Source organism: Carcharhinus amblyrhynchos, chromosome 3, assembly GCF_965287045.1.
Source record: "Carcharhinus amblyrhynchos chromosome 3, sCarAmb.v2.hapA, whole genome shotgun sequence".
Taxonomy (NCBI): domain Eukaryota; kingdom Metazoa; phylum Chordata; class Chondrichthyes; order Carcharhiniformes; family Carcharhinidae; genus Carcharhinus; species Carcharhinus amblyrhynchos.
The window spans coordinates 65,544,240-65,563,736 of record NC_137326.1 but is presented as its reverse complement, the minus strand read 5'-3'; the positions used below and the strand labels follow the sequence as shown (position 1 = coordinate 65,563,736).

The 19,497-nt window shown below is 45.3% G+C and overlaps 1 protein-coding gene across 3 annotated transcripts in view; it reads left to right on the top strand.

Annotated features, from left to right (window-relative positions):
- pfas (phosphoribosylformylglycinamidine synthase) overlaps positions 1-19,497 on the top strand; it is a 158,706-nt gene that overhangs the window by 29,125 nt on the left and 110,084 nt on the right. For all 3 annotated transcript variants that reach the window (XM_080184918.1, XM_080184910.1, XM_080184925.1), the window contains one exon: positions 2,080-2,204. In XM_080184918.1, the coding sequence (XP_080041044.1) occupies positions 2,080-2,204 (125 nt within the window). The remainder of the gene's footprint in view (positions 1-2,079; positions 2,205-19,497) is intronic.

The following is a 19,497-nucleotide window of genomic DNA, read 5'->3' as shown; positions in this document are numbered from 1 at the left end:
TTGGAGAAGGTACAGAAATAAGTTACCAGAACGTTGCCTGGCATGGAGGGTATTAGCTATGAGGAGATGTTGGAGAAACTTGGTGTGTTCTTACTGGAAAAACGGATGTTGAGGGGCGACCTGTTAGAAGTCTACATGATTGAGTGACATGGACAGGGTGAATAGTCAGATGCTTTTTCCCAGGGTGGAAGAGTTTAATTACTAGGGGGCACAGGTTTAAGGTGTGAGGGGTAAGGTTTAAAGGAGATGTATGAGACAGATTTTTTTACACAGAGGGTGGTGGATGCCTGGAGCTTGGTAGGAGGAGGGGAGGTAGTGGAAGTGGATACGGTAGTCACTTTTAAGGGGCGTCCTGATAAATATATGAATAGGATGGGAATAGATCCCCAGAAGGGTAGGGGGTTTTAGTTAAGTCAGGCAGCATGGTAGGCGCAGGCTTGGAGGGCCGAAGGACCTGTTCCTGTACTGCAGTTTTCTTTGTTTTTTTTGTTGCATGGGAGGTGGGCGCAGGCTAACGTGAGGCGTTTCTGTTCAGTGACCTGGTTGGTGACAAAGCAATTACTTATTGAATTCTGCTTGCATTAAAGCTCATGGGATATGTAGTCAGGTATCTAGATGGGTAGAGAACTGGCTTGCAAAGAGGAGTCAGAGAGTAGTAGTGGAGGAGTCTTTTTCTAGATGGAGGTCTGTCAGTAGTGGTGTGCCGCAGGGTCAGTACTGGGACCTCTTCTCTTTGTAGTGTATATAAATGATTTGGAAGAGGGAGTAAGTGGTGTGATCAGCAAATTTGCTGATGACACCAAGATGGCTGGATTGGCGGGCAGTGAGGAGCAGTGTGAGGTGATGCATTTCGGCCGGAATAATGTAGGGGGGAGTTATATGGTAAAGGATAAGCCCGTAAGGAGTATAGAATCGCAGTGAGACCTGGGGGTGCAAGTGCACAAGTCTTTGAAGGTGGCAGTGCAAGTGGAGAGTGTGGTGAAGAAAGCCTATGGTATGTTAGCCTTTATAGGAAGGAGTATAGAATATAAGAGCTGGAGTCTAATGTTGCAGTTGTACAGAATGTTGGTTAGGCCGCATTTGGAGTACTGCGTCCAGTTCTGGTTGCCTTACTACCAGAAGGACGTGGAGACTCTGGAGAGAGTGCAGAGGAGGTTTACCAGGATGTTGCCTGGTATGGAAGGACTGGGATATGAGGAAAGATTGGGGGCTGTTTTCCCTTGAAAGACGGCGACTGAGGGGGGATCTAATAGAGGTATATAAGATTATGAAGGGTATAGATAGAGTAAACAGAGGTAAGCTATTTCCTATGATAGAGACATGTGGGACAAGGGGCCATGGGTTTGAGGTGAGGGGGGAGAGGTACAACACAGATATTAGAGGGAGGTTTTTCACACAGAGGGTAGTGGGGGTATGGAATGCTCTGCCAAGTAAGGTGGTGGAGGCAAACACGCTAGAGTCCTTTAAGAGTAACTTAGGCACATGACTGGGTTGGAGATGGGTGGATATAGGAGATTGTTTTAAATAAGGATCATTAGCATTGGGGCGTCCCTGGTAATGTAAATGGGTATAGTATGATAATAATGTTTTTTCTCTTTTCATTCACAGGTTTTAAGTCGGTCCACCTCGTGTCCAACGAGGGGCATACACGCGATGGGTCGTACTGGGGCTGCTCTTGGTTGTTCGAGATTGGCCTCGTGCTTCATGTCGTTAGTGTGTGCCTAAACTGGACAAGATACTGGGCAAGACGACAGCTCAGTGACTATCGCTGATTGCTGTGCAGACACATTGATTTGGGCCGGTGTCTGTGGGAGTTTGAGCATTCTCCCCGTGCTTGCGTGGGTTTTCTCCGGGTGCTCCGGTTTCCTCCCACACCCCAAAGATGTGCTGTTAGGCTGATTGGCAGGAATAAATTGTCCCTAAATCAGTTTCCCTCAATGTGGATGGCCATAAAACATTAGGCAGGGGTCGTGGGTAGAGAGGGGGACTGGTGGTGTTGAGATGGTGGCGCGGGCTTGTTGGGCCGAAGGGCCTGTTTCCCGGGCTGTTTTTGTTCTTTCTTCTTTGTTTTTTTTAAAGTGCAATTACAGGGAAAGCCGTGAAGTGTCTCTATCCCAGCAATCAGTCATGTGCGAGCAAGGTGGATGTACGTAGAACAACAAGGCACATAATCTTCACTGCAGAAACGCACAACTTCCCCACAGGTTTGTGCCCCTAGTTTTTACTGAAATGTGCTCAGTGTGTTGCTGAGGTATGTTTCTCAGTGTTGGGTATGTTGCTGATGTGTTTTCTTAGTGTTGGGCGTGTTGCTGTGATATGTTTCTCTGTGCTGACTGTGTTGCTGAGATGTGTTTGTGTTGGATGTGTTGCTGATACGTGTTTCTCAGCAAAGGGTGCGTTGCCATAATGGTTTTCTCAGTGATGTGTGTGTTCCTGAAATGATTCTCAGTGTACGCTTTGTTGCTGTGATGTGTTTCTCAGTACTGGGTGTGTTGCTGTGATGTGTATCCCTGTTTTTGGTGGTGTTGCTGAGTTGTTTTTTGCCTAGAATTGGATGTGTCGCAGGCATGATTTTCTCAGTGCTGTGTGTTTCATTAATGTTGAGTGTGTTGCTAGGATGTAGTCTCAGTGTTGGGTGTGTTGCTGAGATGTTTTCTCAGTGGATGTGTTTCTTTGATCAGTTTTTCTCTTGTTCGTGTTGCTGAAATCATTTTCTCAGTGGTGGATGTGTTTATTAGATGTGTCACTCAGTCACACCATCAGCTGATGAGAGGTGTTTCACAGTAGTGGGTGTGTTATTGAGATGTTTTTCCCAGTGATGGGTGTTGTTGCTGAAATGTGTTTCTCAGTTTTGGGGTGTTGCTTAGATAACTTACTGTTCGTGTGTGTGTGTGTGTGTGTGTGTGTGTGTGTGTGTGTGTGTGTGTGTGTGTGTTCCTGACATGATTCTCAGTGCACGCTCTGTTGCTGTGATGTGTTTCTCAGTGCATGCTCTGTTGCGCAACGTTTGGTGTTTTTGCTGATGTTTCTCACCTTTGAATGTGGTCGCTAAGGTGATTTTCTGAGTGTTAGATGTGTTTCTGTGATCAGTTTCTCAGTGTTGGGTGTGTTGCTGAGATGTGTTTGTCAGTGTTGGATGTGTCGCTTAGATCATAGAAACCCTACAGTGCAGAAAGAGGCCATTCAGCCCATCGACTCTGCACCGACCACAATCCCACCCAGGCCCTATCCCCATATATTACCAACTAATCCCTCTAACCTACGCAACCCAGGACACTAAAGGGCAATCTAGCATGGCCAATTAACCTAACCCGCACATCTTTGGACTGTGGGAGGAAACCCATGCAGACACATGGAGAATGTGCAAACTCCACACAGACAGTGACCCAAGCCGGGAGTCGAACTCGGGTCCCTGGAGCTGTGAAGCAGCACTGCTAACTACTGTGCTACCGTGCCGCCCCTGAGATGTGTCTCAGTGCTGGGTGTTGTTGCTGAGAGGTGTTTCTCAGTGTTGGGTGTGCTGCTGAGATGTTCTGCTCAGTGTTATCTGTGTTGCTGATTATGTTTTTCAGTTCTGAATGTGCTGCTGAAATATTTTAAATGTTTTGCTGAGAGGTGTTTCACAGTATGAGGTGTGCTGGTGAGCTATGTTTCTCAGTGTTTCTAAACGTTGTGTTTTTTGCTGATGTGTTGGATGTTATTTCTGAGGTGCGTTTCTCAGTGCTGGGTGTGTTGCTGTGATGGTTTTCTCAGTGCTGGGTATGTTTCTGAGATGTGTTACTGAGATGTACCTCTTGAGTGTCAGGTGTTGCCGAGATGCGTGTTTCTCAGTGTTTGCCCCATTATTAAGATGTTTCTAAATGTTGCGTGTTTTGCTGTGATGTGTTTCTCAATGTTGAGTGTGTTGCTGTGATGGTTTTCTTAGCATTGTTTGGATTCCTGAAATTTGCTTCCCCGTGTTGCATGTTAACAAAGAAAATTACAGCACAGGAACAGGCCCTTCAGCTCTCGAAGTCTACACTGACCATACTGCCTGACTGAACTAAAACTCCCTACCCTTCCATGGTTCCCAGCCTATTTGTGTATGTGTCAAGACGCCCCTTAGAAGTACTATTGTATCTGCTTCCACTATGTCACCCAAGTTCCAGGCACCCATCACCCTCTGTGTAAAAAGATTTGCCTCGTATATCTCCTTTAAACTTTGCCCTTTTCACCTTGTACATATGCCTCCTAGTAATTGTCTGCTCCACCCTGGGAAAAAGCTTCTGACCATCCACTCTGCCAATGCACTTCATAATCTTGTAAACTTCTATTAGGTTCCCCTCAACCTTTGTCATTCCAGTGAGGGAAAAACCAAATTTCTCCAACTTCTCTTCATAGCTAAAGCTCTCCATACCAGGCAGCATCCTGGCAAATCTTTTCTGTATCCTCTCCCAAGCCTTCACACCCTTCTGGGAGTGTGGCGACCAGAATTGAACACTATATTCCAGTGCAGCCTAACTAAGGTTCTATAAAGCTGCAACATAACTTGCCATTTTTTAAACTCAGTGCCCCGGCCAATGAAGGCAAGGATGCTGTGTGCCTTCTTGACTATCTTCTCCACATGCTTTGCCACTTTCAGTGACCTGTGTACCTGAACACCCAGATGCCTCTGCCTGTCAATACTCTTCAGGGTTCTGCCATTTACTGTATATTTCCCATCTGTATTAGACTTTCCAAAATGCATTCCCTCACATTTGTCCAGATTAAACTCCATCTGCCATTTCTCCGCCCAAGTCTCCAACTGACCGATATCTTGCTGTTTCCTCTGATGGTCCTCATCACTATCCGCAAATCCACCAACCTTTGTGTCGTCCGCAAACTTACTAATCAATCCAGTGGGTGGAGAGGGGGACTGGTGGTGTTGAGATGGCGGCGTGGGCTTGTTGGGCCGAAGGGCCTGTTTCCCGGGCTGATTTTTATTCTTTTGTTCTTTGTTCTTAGTTGCATTTTCCTCCAAATCATTTCTATATATTACAAACAGCAAAGGTCCCAGCACTGATCCATAGAACTGTAGAACACTACAGCACAGAAGGGCTTTTTTACCCTTCTTGGCTGTACGAACCATTTTTCTGCTTAGTTCCACTGACCTGCACCTTGACCGTATCCCTCCACACCCCTCTCATCCATGCACCTGTCTAAGTTTTTCTTAAATGTTAAAAGTGAGCCCGCATTCACCACTCCATCTGGCAACTCATTCCACACTCCCACCACTCTGTGTGAAGAAGCCCCCACAATATTTCCTTTAAACTTTTCCCCTTCACCCTTAACCCATGTCCTCAGGTTTTTTTTGTCCCCTAGCTACAGTGGAAAAAGCCTGCTTGCATTCACTCTATCTATACCCATCAAAATCTTATACACCTCGATCAAATCTCCCCTCTTTCTTCTACGCTCCAGGGAATAAAGTCCTAACCTATTCAACCTTTCTCTGTAATTCAGTTTCTCAAGTCCTGGCAACATCCTTGTAAACCTTCTCTACACTCTTTCAACCTTATTAATATCCTTCCTGTAATTAGGTGACCAAAACTGCACACAATATTCTAAATTTGGCCTCACCAATGTCTTGTACAACCTTACCATAACATTCCAACTCTTATACTCAATACTTTGACTTGTAAAGGCCAGTGTTCCAAAAGCACTCTTTACAGCCCTATCTATCTGTGATGTCATTTTTAGGGAATTATTTATCTGTATTCCCAGATCCCTCTGTTCTACTACACTCTTCAGTGTCCTACCATTTACCCTGTATGTTCTACCTTGGTCTGTCCTTCCAAAGTGCAATACCTCACACTTGTCTGCATTAACCTCCATCTGCCATTTTTAAGCCCATTTTTCTAGCTGGTACAAATCCCTCTGCATGCTTTGAAAACCTTCCTCACTGTCCACTACACCTCTAGCCTTTGTATCGTCAGCAAATTTGCTGATCCAATTTACCACATTATCATCCAGATCATTGATATAGATGACAAACAACGGACCCAGCACTGATCCCTGTGGCACACCACTAGCCACAGGCCTCCACTCAGAGAAGCAATCCTCCACTACCACTCTCTGACTTCTTCCATTGAGCCAATGTTTAATCTAATTTACTACCTCTCCATGTGTACTTAGCGACTGAGCCTTCTTAATTAACCTCCCATGCGGGACCTTGTCAAAGGCCTTACTGAAGTCCATGTAGACAACATCCCACTGCTTTCCCTTCATCCACTTTCCTGGAACCTCCTTGAAAATCTCTAATAGGTTGATTGATTAAGCATGACCTACCAGGCACAAAGCCATGTTGACTCTCCCTAATAAGTCCCTGTTCATCCAAGTATTTGTAAATCCTATCTCTTAGTATTCCTTCCAATAATTTACCTACTACTCATGTCAAACTTACTGGCCTATAATTTCCTGGATTACTTTTTGAGCCTTTTTTAAACAACGGAACAACATGAGCTATCTTCCAATCATCTGGCACCTCACCCGTGAATACCGACATTTTAAATACATCTGCCCAGGATCCCTGCAATTTCAACACTAATCTCCTTCAAGGTCCAAGGGAATACCCTGTCCGGTCCTGGGGATTTATTTACTCTGATTTGCTTCAAGACAGCAAGCACCTCTTTCCCTTTAATCTGTATAGGTTCCATGACCTCCCTACTTGTTTGCCTTAATTCCGTAGACTCCACGCCAGTTTCCTTAGTAAATATGGATGCAAAAAACCCATTTAATATCTCCCCCGTTTTTGTTTGGTTCCATACAAAGCCAACCACTCTGATCTTCAAGATGAGCAATTTTATCCCTTACTATCCTTTTGCTCTTAATATACCTGTAGAAGCTCTTAGGATTATCCTTCACCCTGACTGCCAAAGCTACCTTTTAGCCCTCCTGATTTCTCTCTTAAGTAGTTTCTTGCACTTTTTATACTCCTCAAGCATCTTATTTGTCCCTGTTGCCTATACGTGTCATACATCTCTTCTTCTTTATCAGAGTTGCAATATCCCTCGAAAACCAAGGTTCCTTATTCTTATTCACTTTGTCTTTAATCCTGACAGGAACATACAAACTCTGCACTCACAAAATTTCTCCTTTGAAGGCCTCCCACTTAGGAATCACATCCTTGCCAGAAAACAGCCTGTCCCAATCCATGCTTTTTAGATCCTTTTTCATTTCTTCAAATTTGGCCTTTTTCCAGTTTAGAACCTCAACCTGAGGACCAGATTTATCTTTATCCATGATCAAGTTGAAACTAATAGCGTTGTGATCACTGGAACCAAAATGTTCCCCTACACACGCTTCTGTTGCTTGCCCTAACTCATTTCCCAATAGGAGATCCAATATCGCATCCTCTCTAGTTGGCACCTCTATAAATTGATTTAGAAAATTTTCCTGAACACATTTTACAAACTCCACCCTGTCTAGACCTTTAACAGTATGGGAATCCCAATCTATATGTGGAAAATTAAAATCCCCTACTATGACAACTTTGTTTCCGGCAGTTGTCTGCAGATTTATTCCTCCAATTCTCGCTGACTATTGGGTGGTCTATAATACAACCCCCTTGATGTGGTCATACCTTTCCTGTTTCTCAGCTCCACCCATACAGCCTCTGTAGACAGGCTCTCTAATCTGTCCTGCCTGAGCACTGCTGCAACATTTTCCCTGACTAGGAATGCCACGCCCCCACCCTTTATCCCCCTGCCTCTATCACGTTTGAAACATCAGAACCCTGGAACATTGGACTGCCAGTCCTGCCCCTCCTGTAGCCAAGTTTCACTAATGGCTATAGTGTCGTAATTCCATGTGCCAATCCACGCCCTCAACTCGTCTGCCTCCCCCACAGTACTCCTGGCATTGAAATAGACACACCTCAGAAGATTATTACCACCACCCTTCTATTTGTGATTTTGCATGAACTATTAACATCATTTATTTTCACCCCCACTCCACTATCTACTCTGGCACTCTGGTTCCCATCCCCCCCGCAAATCTAGTTTAAAGCCTCCCCAATAACACTAGCAAACCTCCCAGCAAGTATATTGGTCCCCTTGTAGTTCAAGTGTAACCCGTCTCTCTTGTAGAGGCCCCACCTACCCCAGAAGAGGTCCCAATGATCTAGAAATCTGAAACCATTGCCCCTACACCAGTTCCTCAGCCTGAGCATCCTACTCTTACCCTCACTGGCATGTGGCACAGGTAGCAATCCTGAGATTACTAACCTCGGGGTCCTGCTTTTTAACTTCCTACCAAGCTGTCTATACTCGCTCTTCAGGACCTCCACACTCTTTCTTCCTATGTCATTGGTACCGATGTGTACCATGACGTCTGGCTGATCACCCTCCTGCCTCAGAATGCAGGGCCCACGATTAGAGACATCCCTGATCCTGGCACCCGGGAGGCAACAAACCATCCAAGAGTCTCTGTTGGTTTTAAGACTCAGGAGATGCTAGAAGACAGGAGAATTGCACACATTATGGCTTGTTTAAGATGGGTTGTCAGGATCACAACCAATCAGTTTAACTTCAGTGGTAGGGAAGCATCTAGAAACAATTATTAGGGATAGAATTGGTAGCCACATAGAAAAATGTGGGTTGGTTAAGAAAAGCCAGCATAGATTTCAAAAAGGGAAATAGTGTTTCACTAACTCGGGGGTTTTTGAATAGGTAATAGGGTCAATGAAGGTAATACTGTTGATACTGGGGGGTAAATTTGCAAAGGCTATGCAGGGAGGTTTAAACTGATTCGGAGGGGGGGTGGGATCCTGAGTAGAGGGGGTGAAAGTGAGGGGGGCATAGATGGGGACTGCAATGCACGGCATCGTGGGGGTGGGGCGGAGCAGGGTTTGAAATGCGTGTACTTTAATGCGAGAAGTATTCGCAATAAAGTGGATGAACTTGCAGCGTGGATCAGTACCTGGGACTTTGATGTTGTGGCCGTTTCAGAGACATGGATAGAGCAGGGACAGGAATGGTTGTTGCAGGTTCCGGGGTTCAAATGCTTTAGTCGGAGTTGAGAAGGAGGTAGAAGGGGGGGAGGGGTAGCATTATTGGTCAAGGACTGTATCACAGTGTTAGAGAGGAAGTTTGATGAAGACTTGTCTGTTGAGGTAGTATGGGCGGAGATTAGAAATAGGAGAGGAGAGGTCACCCTGTTGGGAGTCTTTTATAGACCTCCTAAAAGTTCTAGCGAGGTTGAGGAAAGGATTGCGGAGACGATCCTGGTTAGGAGTGAAAGTAATAGGGTAATTGTTATGGGGGACTTTAACTTTACTAATATTGATTGGAATTGCTATAGCTCTAGCTTGTTAGAGGGGTCAGTTTTTGTACAAAGCATGCAGGAAGGTTTTTTGACTCAGTATGTAGATAGGCCAACTAGAGGTGAGGCTATATTGGATTTGGTGCTGGGAAATGAGCCAGACCAGGTGCTAGACTTGGAAGTTGGTGTGCATTTTGGTGATAGTGACCACAATTCGGTTACGTTCACCTTAGTGATGGAAAGGGATAGGCATGAACCTCGGGTCAGTAGTTTTAGCTGGGGGAAGGGTAATTATGAGGCTATTAGGAGAGAATTAGGAAGCATAGGTTGGACTAGGAGATTACAGGGACTGGGAACGTCCGAAATGTGGAGTTTTTTCAAGGAGCAGCTTCTGCGAGTCTGTGATAGGTATGTCCCTGTCAGGCAAGGAGGATTTGGTAGGGCTAGGGAAACGTGCTGCACTAAAAAAGTTGTTTCGTTGGTTAAAAAGAAAAAGGAGGCTTATGTTCGGATGAGGCTTGAGGGCTCAGGTAGTGCGTTAGAAAGCTTTAGATTGGCTAGGAGGGAATTGAGTGAGTTAAGAAGGGCTAAAAGAGGACATGAGAAGACTTTGGCAGATAGGATTAAGGAGAATCCTAAGGCGTTCTATAGGTATGTCAAGAACAGAAGGTTGGTTAGGGCAAGATTAGGGTCAGTTACAGACAGTAGAGGGAAATTGTGTGTGGAACCGGAAGAGATTGGTGAGGCATTGAACCAATATTTCTCTTCGGTGTTCACGCAGGGGGACATGAATATAGCTGAGGAGGACACTGGGTTGCAGGGGTGTAAAATAGACAGTATTGCAGTTGATAACGGGGATGTGCTGGATATTCTAGAGGGTTTGAAAATAGATAAGTCCCCTGGTCCGGATGGGATTTACCCTAGGATTCTCTGGGAGGCAAGAGAGGTGATTGCAGAGCCTCTGGCTCTGATCTTCAGGTCGTCGTTTGTCTCTGGTATAGTACCGGAGGATTGGAGGATAGCGAATGTTGTCCCATTGTTTAAGAAGGGGAACAGAGACTTCCCCGGGAATTATAGACCGGTGAGTCTGACTTCTGTTGTGGGCAAGGTTTTAGAAAAAATTATTAGGGATAGGATTTATAGTTATTTGGAGAGTAATGAATTGATTGGAGATAGTCAGCATGGTTTTGTAGCAGGTAGGTCGTGCCTTACTAACCTTATTGACTTTTTTGAGAAAGTGACCAAAGAGGTGGATGGGGGAAAGGCAGTTGACGTGGTATATATGGATTTTAGTAAGGCGTTTGATAAGGTTCACCATGGTAGGCTTCTGCACAAAATGCAGATGTATGGGATTGAGGGTAGTCTAGGAAATTGGATCAGGAATTGGCTAGCAGATAGGAGACAGAGGGTGGTGGTTGATGGTAAATATTCGTCATGGAGTTCGGTTACGAGTGGTGTGCCTCAGGGATCTGTTTTGGGGCCACTGCTGTTTGTAATTTTTATTAATGATCTGGATGAGGGTATAGCTGGGTGGATTAGTAAATTTGCTGATGACACCAAAATCGGAGGTGTGGTAGATTGTGAGGAAGGGTGTCATAGTTTGCAGGGAGACTTAGACAGGTTGCGGAGCTGGGCCGAGAGGTGGCGGATGGAGTTTAATGCGGAGAAGTGTGAGGTGATTCACTTTGGTAGGAATGTTGAGTATAGGGCTAACGGGAGGACTTTGAATAGTGTGGATGAACAGAGGGATCTAGGTGTATGTGTACATAGATCCCTGAAAGTTGGGAATCAAGTAGATAAGGTTGTTAAGAAGGCATACGGTGTCTTGGCGTTTATTGGTAGGGGGATTGAATTTAGGAGTCGCAGCGTCATGTTGCAACTGTACACAACTCTGGTGCGGCCGCACTTGGAGTACTGTGTGCAGTTCTGGTCCCCACATTACAGGAAGGATGTGGAGGCTTTGGAGAGGGTGCAGAGGAGGTTTACCAGGATGTTGCCTGGTATGCAGGGGAGGTCCTATGAGGAGAGACTGAGGGATTTGGGGTTGTTTTCGCTAGAAAGGCGGCGGCTAAGAGGGGATCTTATTGAAACATGTAAGATGATTAGAGGTTTAGATAGGGTGGACAGTGATAGCCTTTTTCCTCGGATGGAGAAAGCTAGCACGATGGGGCACGGCTTTAAATTAAGGGGGGGTAGTTATAGGACGGATGTCAGGGGTAGGTTCTTTACCCAGAGGGTGGTGAGGGATTGGAATGCCCTGCCTGCTGCGGTTGTAAATGCGCCTAGTTTGGAGGCGTTTAAGAGATCCGTGGATAGGTTTATGGACGATAAGGGATTGGTTTAGATTAGTGGGTCATTGTTTTTTTTTAACTGGTCGGCGCAACATCGTGGGCCGAAGGGCCTGTTCTGCGCTGTAATGTTCTATGTTCCATAACCACAGTACTTTCTGTCTATACCTCTGACTATCGAGTCCCCTATCACTACCACTCTCCTCTTCTCTCTCTCTCTTCTCTTCTCTCTCCTCTTCTCTTCTCTTCTCTCTTCTCTTCTCTCTCTCTTCTCTTCTCTCTCTCTTCTCTTCTCTCTCTCTTCTCTTCTCTCTCTTCTCTTCTCTCTCTTCTCTTCTCTCTCTCTCTCTTCTCTCTTCTCTTCTCTCTCTCTCTTCTCTCCTCTCTCTTCTCTCTCTCTCTCTCTCTTCTCTCTCTCTCTCTCTCTCTCTCTCTCTCTCTCTCTCTCTCTCTCTCTCCTCTCTCTCTCTCCTCTCTCTCTCTCCTCTCTCTCTCTCTCTCTCTCTCTCCTCTCTCTCTCTCCTCTCTCTCTCTCCTCTCTCTCTCTCTTCTCTCTCTCTCTCTCTCTCTCTCTCCTCTCTCCTCTCTCCTCTCTCCTCTCTCCTCTCTCCTCTCTCCTCTCTTCTCTCTTCTCTCTTCTCTCTCTCTCTCCCCCCCCACCCCCCCACTTTTGCGCTGCAGAACCAGACTCAGTGCCAGAGATCCGGTTGCTGCAGCTTGTCTCAGGTAAGGCATCCTCCATAACAGTATCCAAAGCAGTATACCTATTGTGGAGAGGAATGGCCATAGGGGAACCCTGCTCTGCCTGCCCTTTCCCCTTCCCTCACCTGACGGCAACCCAATTACGTGTGCTCTGTGCTTTTGGCACAACTACCTCCCTGAAGCTACAACTATAAACTTCTCATTCTGCCGAATGATCCGAAGGTCATCCAGCTCCCGCACCAGTTCCCTAACTCAGCTTGAGGAATGCCAGTAGTCACAACCCTCCATTCAGAAACGCATCCTTCCACTGCTACCATCTGTCTTCTATGACCGAGCCAGTTTTGTGTCCATTCTGCCAGATCACCTGATCATTCTGATCCCGTGTGACTTCACCTTCTGCACCAATCTGGCATGAGGGACCTTGTCAAAGGCTGAAGTCAATATAGACAACATACTCTGCCCTACCACCATCAATCACCTTCATCATTTCCGCGCAGAACTTGATCAAGTCAGTGAGACATGACTCCCTTCACAAAACCATGTTGCCTCTTGCTGCATTTGTCCACTTGTTTCTAAGTGGGAGTAAATCCTGTCTCGAAGAATCCTCTCCAATAATTCCCCTACCGTTGACATAAGGCTCACCGACCTGTAATTACCTAGATTATCCTTGCTACCCTTCTTCAACAAAGGAACAACACTGGATATTCTGCAACCCTCTGGGATCTCTCCTGCAGTCAATGAAGATACAAAAATTTCTCTCAAGGCCCCAGCAATTTCCTCCCTTGCCTCTCTCAGCATTCTGGGGTATATCCCATCAGGCCCTGGGGACTTGTCTACCTTAATATTTCTCAAGACTCCCAATGCAACCTTTTTGATCTCAACATGACTCAGACTATCCACACACCCTTCCCCAAACTCATCATACACACAGTCCTTCTCTTTGGTAAATACTGACGCAAAGTACTCATTTAATACTGCGCCCATTTCCTCTGGCTCCACGCATAGATTTGCTCCCGTTGTTGAGTGGGCCAACCCTCTTCCTGGCTACCCTTTTGCTCTTGATATGTGAATAAAAAGCTTTGGGATTTTCCTTAATCCTGCTTGCCAATGATTTTTTGTGAACCCTTTTTTGCCCTCCTTACACCTTGCTTAATTTTCTTCTACTTTCCTTGTATTTCCATACTTGCTTCAAATGTTCCCAGCCTCCTCACCTTGACAAATGCTTTCTTTTTCTCTTTGACTAGGCTCACAATATCTCCCATTATCCAAGGTTCCCAAAACTTGCCATACTTATCCTTCATCATTACAGGAATGTGCCAGTTTTGAATTTGTATCAACTTACCCTGGAAAACCTCGCACAAGTTGATTTACCCTCAACCATCTGCGCCCAATCTACATTCTTCAATTCCTACCTAATATTGTTGTAATTAGCCTTCTCCCAACTTAGCACATTCACTCAAGGATTACACTTATTTTTACCCATCAGTACCTTAAAGCTTGTGGTCACTATTCCCAAACTGCTCCCCTACTGAAATGTCGATCACTTGGCCAAGCTCCCCAACACCGGGTCTAGTGTGGCCCCTTCCCTAGGTGGACTATCTACACACTGTTTCAAGAAGCCCTCCTGGATGCTCCTTATAAACTCTGCCCCATTCATGTCCCTGGCACTAAGTGACTCCCAGTCAATATAGGGGAAGTTAAAATTTCCACAACAACCCTGTTACTTTCACGCCGTGTTACACCTTGCCAAAATCTGCTTGCATATCTGTTCCTTTATCTCCCGCTGGCTGTTGGGTGGCCTATAGCAAATCCCCAACGTTGTGACTATACCTTCCTATTCCTGAGCTCTACCCATATTGCCTCGCTGTATGAGCCCTCTGAGATGTTCTCCCGCAATATAGCTGTAATATTCTCCTTAACCAGTAGTGCAATTCTGTAACAAATGATGTTCCTCAGGGATCAGTGCTGGGACCTTTGCTGTTTGTAATATATGTAAATGATTTGGAGGAAAATGTGACTGGGTGGTAAGTTTGCGATGACACAAAGGTTGATGGATTTGCGGATAGCGATGAGAATCATCAGAGGATACAGCAGGATATAGATTGGTTGGAGACTTGAGCGAAGAAATGGCAGATGGAATTTAATCTAGACAAATGTGAGGTAATACAGGTAGGAAATATACAGTAAATGGCAGAACCCTGAAGAGTATTGACTGGCAGAGGGATCTGGGTGTTGAGGTAAACAGATCACTGAAAGTGGCAAAATAGATGGAGAAGGTAGTCAAGAAGGCATGCAGCATGCTTGCCTTCATTGGCCAGGGCATTGAGTTTAAAAATTGGCATGTCATGTTGCACCTTAGTTAGGCCACACTTGGAATATAGTGTTCAATTCTGGTTGCCACACTTCCAGAAGGATGTCGAGGCTTTGGAGAGGGTACAGAAAAGATTTACCAGGATGTTGCCTGGTATGGAGGGCATAAGCTATGAAAAGGGATTGGAGGAGTGACATGATAGAAGTCTACAAGATTGAGGGGCATTGACAGAGTGGATAGTCAGAAGCTATCTCAGGGTGGAAGTGTCAATTATTCAGGAGCAAATGTTTAAAGGAGATGTGCAGGGCAAGTTTTTTACAGAGGGTGGTGCGTGCCTGGAACTCCCTGCCAGTGGAGATAGTGGAAGAAGATATGATAGTTACTTTTAAGGGGCGTCTTGACAAATACATGAATAGGATGGGAATAGATGGATATCGTCCCCGGAAGGGTCAGGCAGCATGGTCGGGTGCAGGCTTGGAGGGCTGAAGAGCCTATTCCTGTGCTGTAATTTTCTTTGTTCTTTGTCAAGCTGTCAATCCTGACCTTTCCTTAACCAAGTCCGTGCAATAGCAACAACATCCTTGTTCCAAGTACTAATCCAAGCTCTAAGTTCATCTGCATTCCCTGTTGTGCTTCTCACATTGAAACAAATGTGCTTCATTCCACTTGACTCTCTTTGATTAGCAACCACACCCTGCCTGCCCTTTCTCTGAGTCTTACTGACCCTACTCTCTAGTTCCCCCTCAGTTAATTTACCTTTGCTTTGGTTCCCACCCCTCTGCCAAACTAATTTAAATGCTCCTGTCTGACACTAGCAAACCTCCCAGCCAGAATATTTATGCCCTTCCAGTTTAGATACAACCTGTCCTCCTTGTACAGGTCCCACCTTCCCTGGAAGAGACTCCAATGGTCCAGATATTTGAAACCTTCCCTCCTACAGCAGTTGTTTAGCCACATCTGGACCTGTGCTATCTTCCTATTTCCAGCCTCACTGGCCGGCGGCATAATCCTGAGATTACAACCCTAGAATTCGTGCTTTCCATCTAACTCACATATCTGCTGCGGCAGGACCTTTTCACTCTTCCTATCTATGTTGTTAGTACCAATATGTCCCACGACCACTGACTGTTCACTCTCTCCCATCAGAATGCTTTCTGCCTGTTCAGACACATCCTGGACCCTGGCACTAGGGAGGCACATACCATCCTGGAATTTCTTTCACTTCCACAGAAGCACCTATCTGCACCCCTAACCATAGAGTCCCCTATAACTAATACTCTAGCGTTCTTTGTCCTTCCCTGCTTAACAACAGAGCCACCCATAGTGCCATACCGTGGCTGCTGTTGTTATCCCCTGATAGGCCAACACCCCGCCCCCCCCCCAACATTATCCAAAACTGTATACTTGTTAGGGGGATGACCACAGGGGATTCCTGCACTGACTGCCTGCCCCTTCTAGCAGTCACCCATCTCTCTGCGTGCACCTTGGATGTGACCATGTTTATAAAGCTCCTACTGATGACACTTTTCACCATCTTCATGCTCTTAAGTGCATCCAATTGCTACTCTAACCAATTCTTGCGGCCTGTAAGGAAATGTAGTCAGTCAGTCACCCATGTTTCTCGTTGTTGGGGTGTCACTGAGATGATGCCCTTAGTGTATCGATGTTCCTGAGTTGTTACTCATTGAGCGTGTTGATGTGGTGTTTATCTAAGTGATATTTGGTCGCTGAGATGTGTTTCCCAGTGTTGGGTGTGTCGCTGAGATGTGTTTCCCGGTCTTGGGTGTGTCGCTGAGATAGAGTCATAGAGGTTTACAGCATGGAAACAGGCCATTCAGCCCAACTTGTCCATGCCGCCTTTTTTGAAAAAAACCCTAAGCTAATCCCAATTGCCTGCATTTGGCCCATATCCCTCTATGCCCATCATACCCATGTAACCATCTAAATGCTTTTTAAAAGACAACATTGTACCCGCTTCTATTACTACCTCTGGCAGCTTGTTCCAGACACTCACCACCCTCTGTGTGAAAAAATTGTCCCTCTGGACACTTTTGTATCGCTCCCCTCTCACCTTAAACCTCTCTAGTTTTAGACTCCCTACCTTTGGGAAATGCTAGTGACACCTCTATGACTCTATCTCAGCAACAACACGCAACACTGGGAAACACATCTCAGTGACACACCCAGCACTGGGAATCACATCTCGGGACACACACACACTCAATGCAACACACCTCAGCGACGCACCCAGCACTGAGAAACACATCTCAGCAACAACTGTAACACTGAGAAACACACCTCAGCAATCTAAATATCACTTAGAAAAAGCATTACAGCAACACACTCAATAAGTAACTTCTCAAGAGAACACACACTGAGGACATCATCTCAGCAACGCCCCAACAATGAGAAACACATCTCAGCAACAACGCCCAGTATTAAGAAACACGTTTCAGCAACACCCAGAAACGGAGAAACATGTCTCAGCCACACAGCCACATTGAGAAATATATATCAGCAACACACAACACTGGGAAACACATCTCAGCAACAACAACCAACACTAGGAAACTCATCTCAACATGAAACACATCTCAGCAACAACACTCAATACTGAGAAACATACCTCAGCAGCAGCCAACACTGAGAAACGCATCTCAGCATAAATCTAGCTGATCTATGCTCCTCATTATTTTATAGACCTCTATAAGATCACCCCTCAGTCTCCTACTCTCTAAAGGAAAAAGTCCTGGTCTATCCAGCCTCTCCTTATTATTCAATCCATCAAATCCAGCAGCATGCTAGTAAATCTTTTCTGCACTCTTTCTAGTTTAATAATATCCTTTTTGTAATAGGGTGACCAGAATTGCACACAGTATTCCAAGTATGGCTTTACCAATGTCTTCAACAAGACATTCCAACTCTTGTATTCGATGTCGTGACTCCACTTTCAAGGAGCTATGAACACGTACACCTAGATCTCTTTATTCTGTAACTTACCCCAACATCCTACCCCTAACTAATTCCTGCCTTGGTTCAATCTACCACAATGCATCACTTTGCATTTGTGTTGCCCAGCGTTGGGTCTGTTGCTTTTGAGTTTCTTAGTGTTAGGGTATTGCTGATGTGTGTTTCTGTGTGCTTGCCCTGTTTTGGGGAGTGTTCGCAGTGTTGAATGTGTTGCTGAGATGTGATTCTCAGTGTTGGTTCTGTTGGTGAGATGTGTTTCCTCAGTGTTGGGTGTGAGATCAGGGTGTTGCTGAAATGTGTTTATCAGTTTTGGGTGTTGATGAGATGTGTTTATCAGTATTGGGTATTGTTAAGGAATGTTTCTCAGTGTTGGGTGTTGCTGAGATGTTTCTCAGTGTTGGGTAGGTTGGTAAGATGTGTTTTTCAGTGTTAGGTGTTGTTGCTGAGATGTATTTCCTAGTGTAGAGTGTCGTTGCTGTGGGGTGTTTTTGCTGAGATGTGTTTCCCAGTGTTGGGTGTTATAGAGTCATGGAAACAGGCCCTTCAGCCCACTTTGTCCATGCCACCCTTACTTTTTTAAAATCCCTAAGCTATTTCCAATGGGGGTACCATAAGCATAGACACGGGTCAAGAGAGGTGTAGGAAAAATGCTTTGTTAAGATGGCGGCGCGGGCTCGTTGGGCCGAAAGGCCTGTTTCCCGTGCTGTGTTGTTCTTTGTTCTTTGTATTCCCAATTGCTCATATTTGGTCCACATCGCTGTATGCCCATTGTACCCATGTAACTGGCTAAGTGCTTTTTAAAAGATAAAATTGTACTTGCCTCTGCTATTATCTCCAGCAGCTCGTTCCAGACACTCGCCACCCTCTGCGAGAAAACATTGCCCCTCGGACACTTTTGATTCTCTCCCCTCTCACTTTAAACCTATGTCTTCTAGTTTTAGACTCCCCTACCTTTGGGAAAAGATATTGACTATCTACCTTGTCTATGCTCCTCATTATTTTATAGACCTCTATAAGGTCACCCCTCAGCTTCCTAATCTCCAGAGAAAAATGACCCAGTCTATTCAGCCTCTCTTATAACGCTTTATAATCCATCAAGTCCCAGTAGCATCCTAGTAAATCTTTTCTGCACTCTTTCTAGTTTAATAATATCCTTTCTATAATAGTGTGACCAGAATTGCACACAGTATTCCAAGTGTGGTCTTGTACGACTGCAACAAGACGTCCCAACTCCCGTATTCAGTGTTCTGACCAATGAAATCAAGCATGCCAAATGCCTTCTTCACCACTCTGTCCACCTGTGACTCCAGTTTCAAGGAGCTATGAACATGTACCCCTAGATCTCTTTGTTCTGTAACTCTCCCCAACGCCCTACCATTAACTGAGTAAGTCCTGCCCTGATTCAGTCTACCAAAATGCATCACCTTGCATTTGTCTAAATTAAACTCCATCTGCCATTCGTCAGCCCACTGGCCCAATTGATCAAGATCACGTTGCAATTGGAGATAACTTTCTTCACTGTCTACTATCTTGGCGTCATCTGCAAACTTACTAACCATGTCCCCTATATTCTCATCCAAATCATTAATATAAATGACAAATAACAGAGGGCCCTGCACTGTGAAAAAACAACTCTCTATAACCACCCTCTGGGTTCTATCAAGAAGCCAATTTTGTATCCATTTAGATACCTCAGCCTGGATCCTGTGAGATTTAACTTTATGCAACAACCTACCATGTGGTGCCTTGCTAAAGTCCATGCAGACAACATCAACTGCACTGCCCTCATCTACCTTTTTTGTTACCCCTTCAAAAAACTCAGTTAAATTTGTGAGACAAATTTGTTGTTGCTGAGATGTGTTTCCCAGTGTTGGGTGTTGTTGCTGAGATGTGTTTCCCAGTGTTGGGTGTTGTTGCTGAGATGTGTTTCCCAGTGTTGGGTGTTGTTGC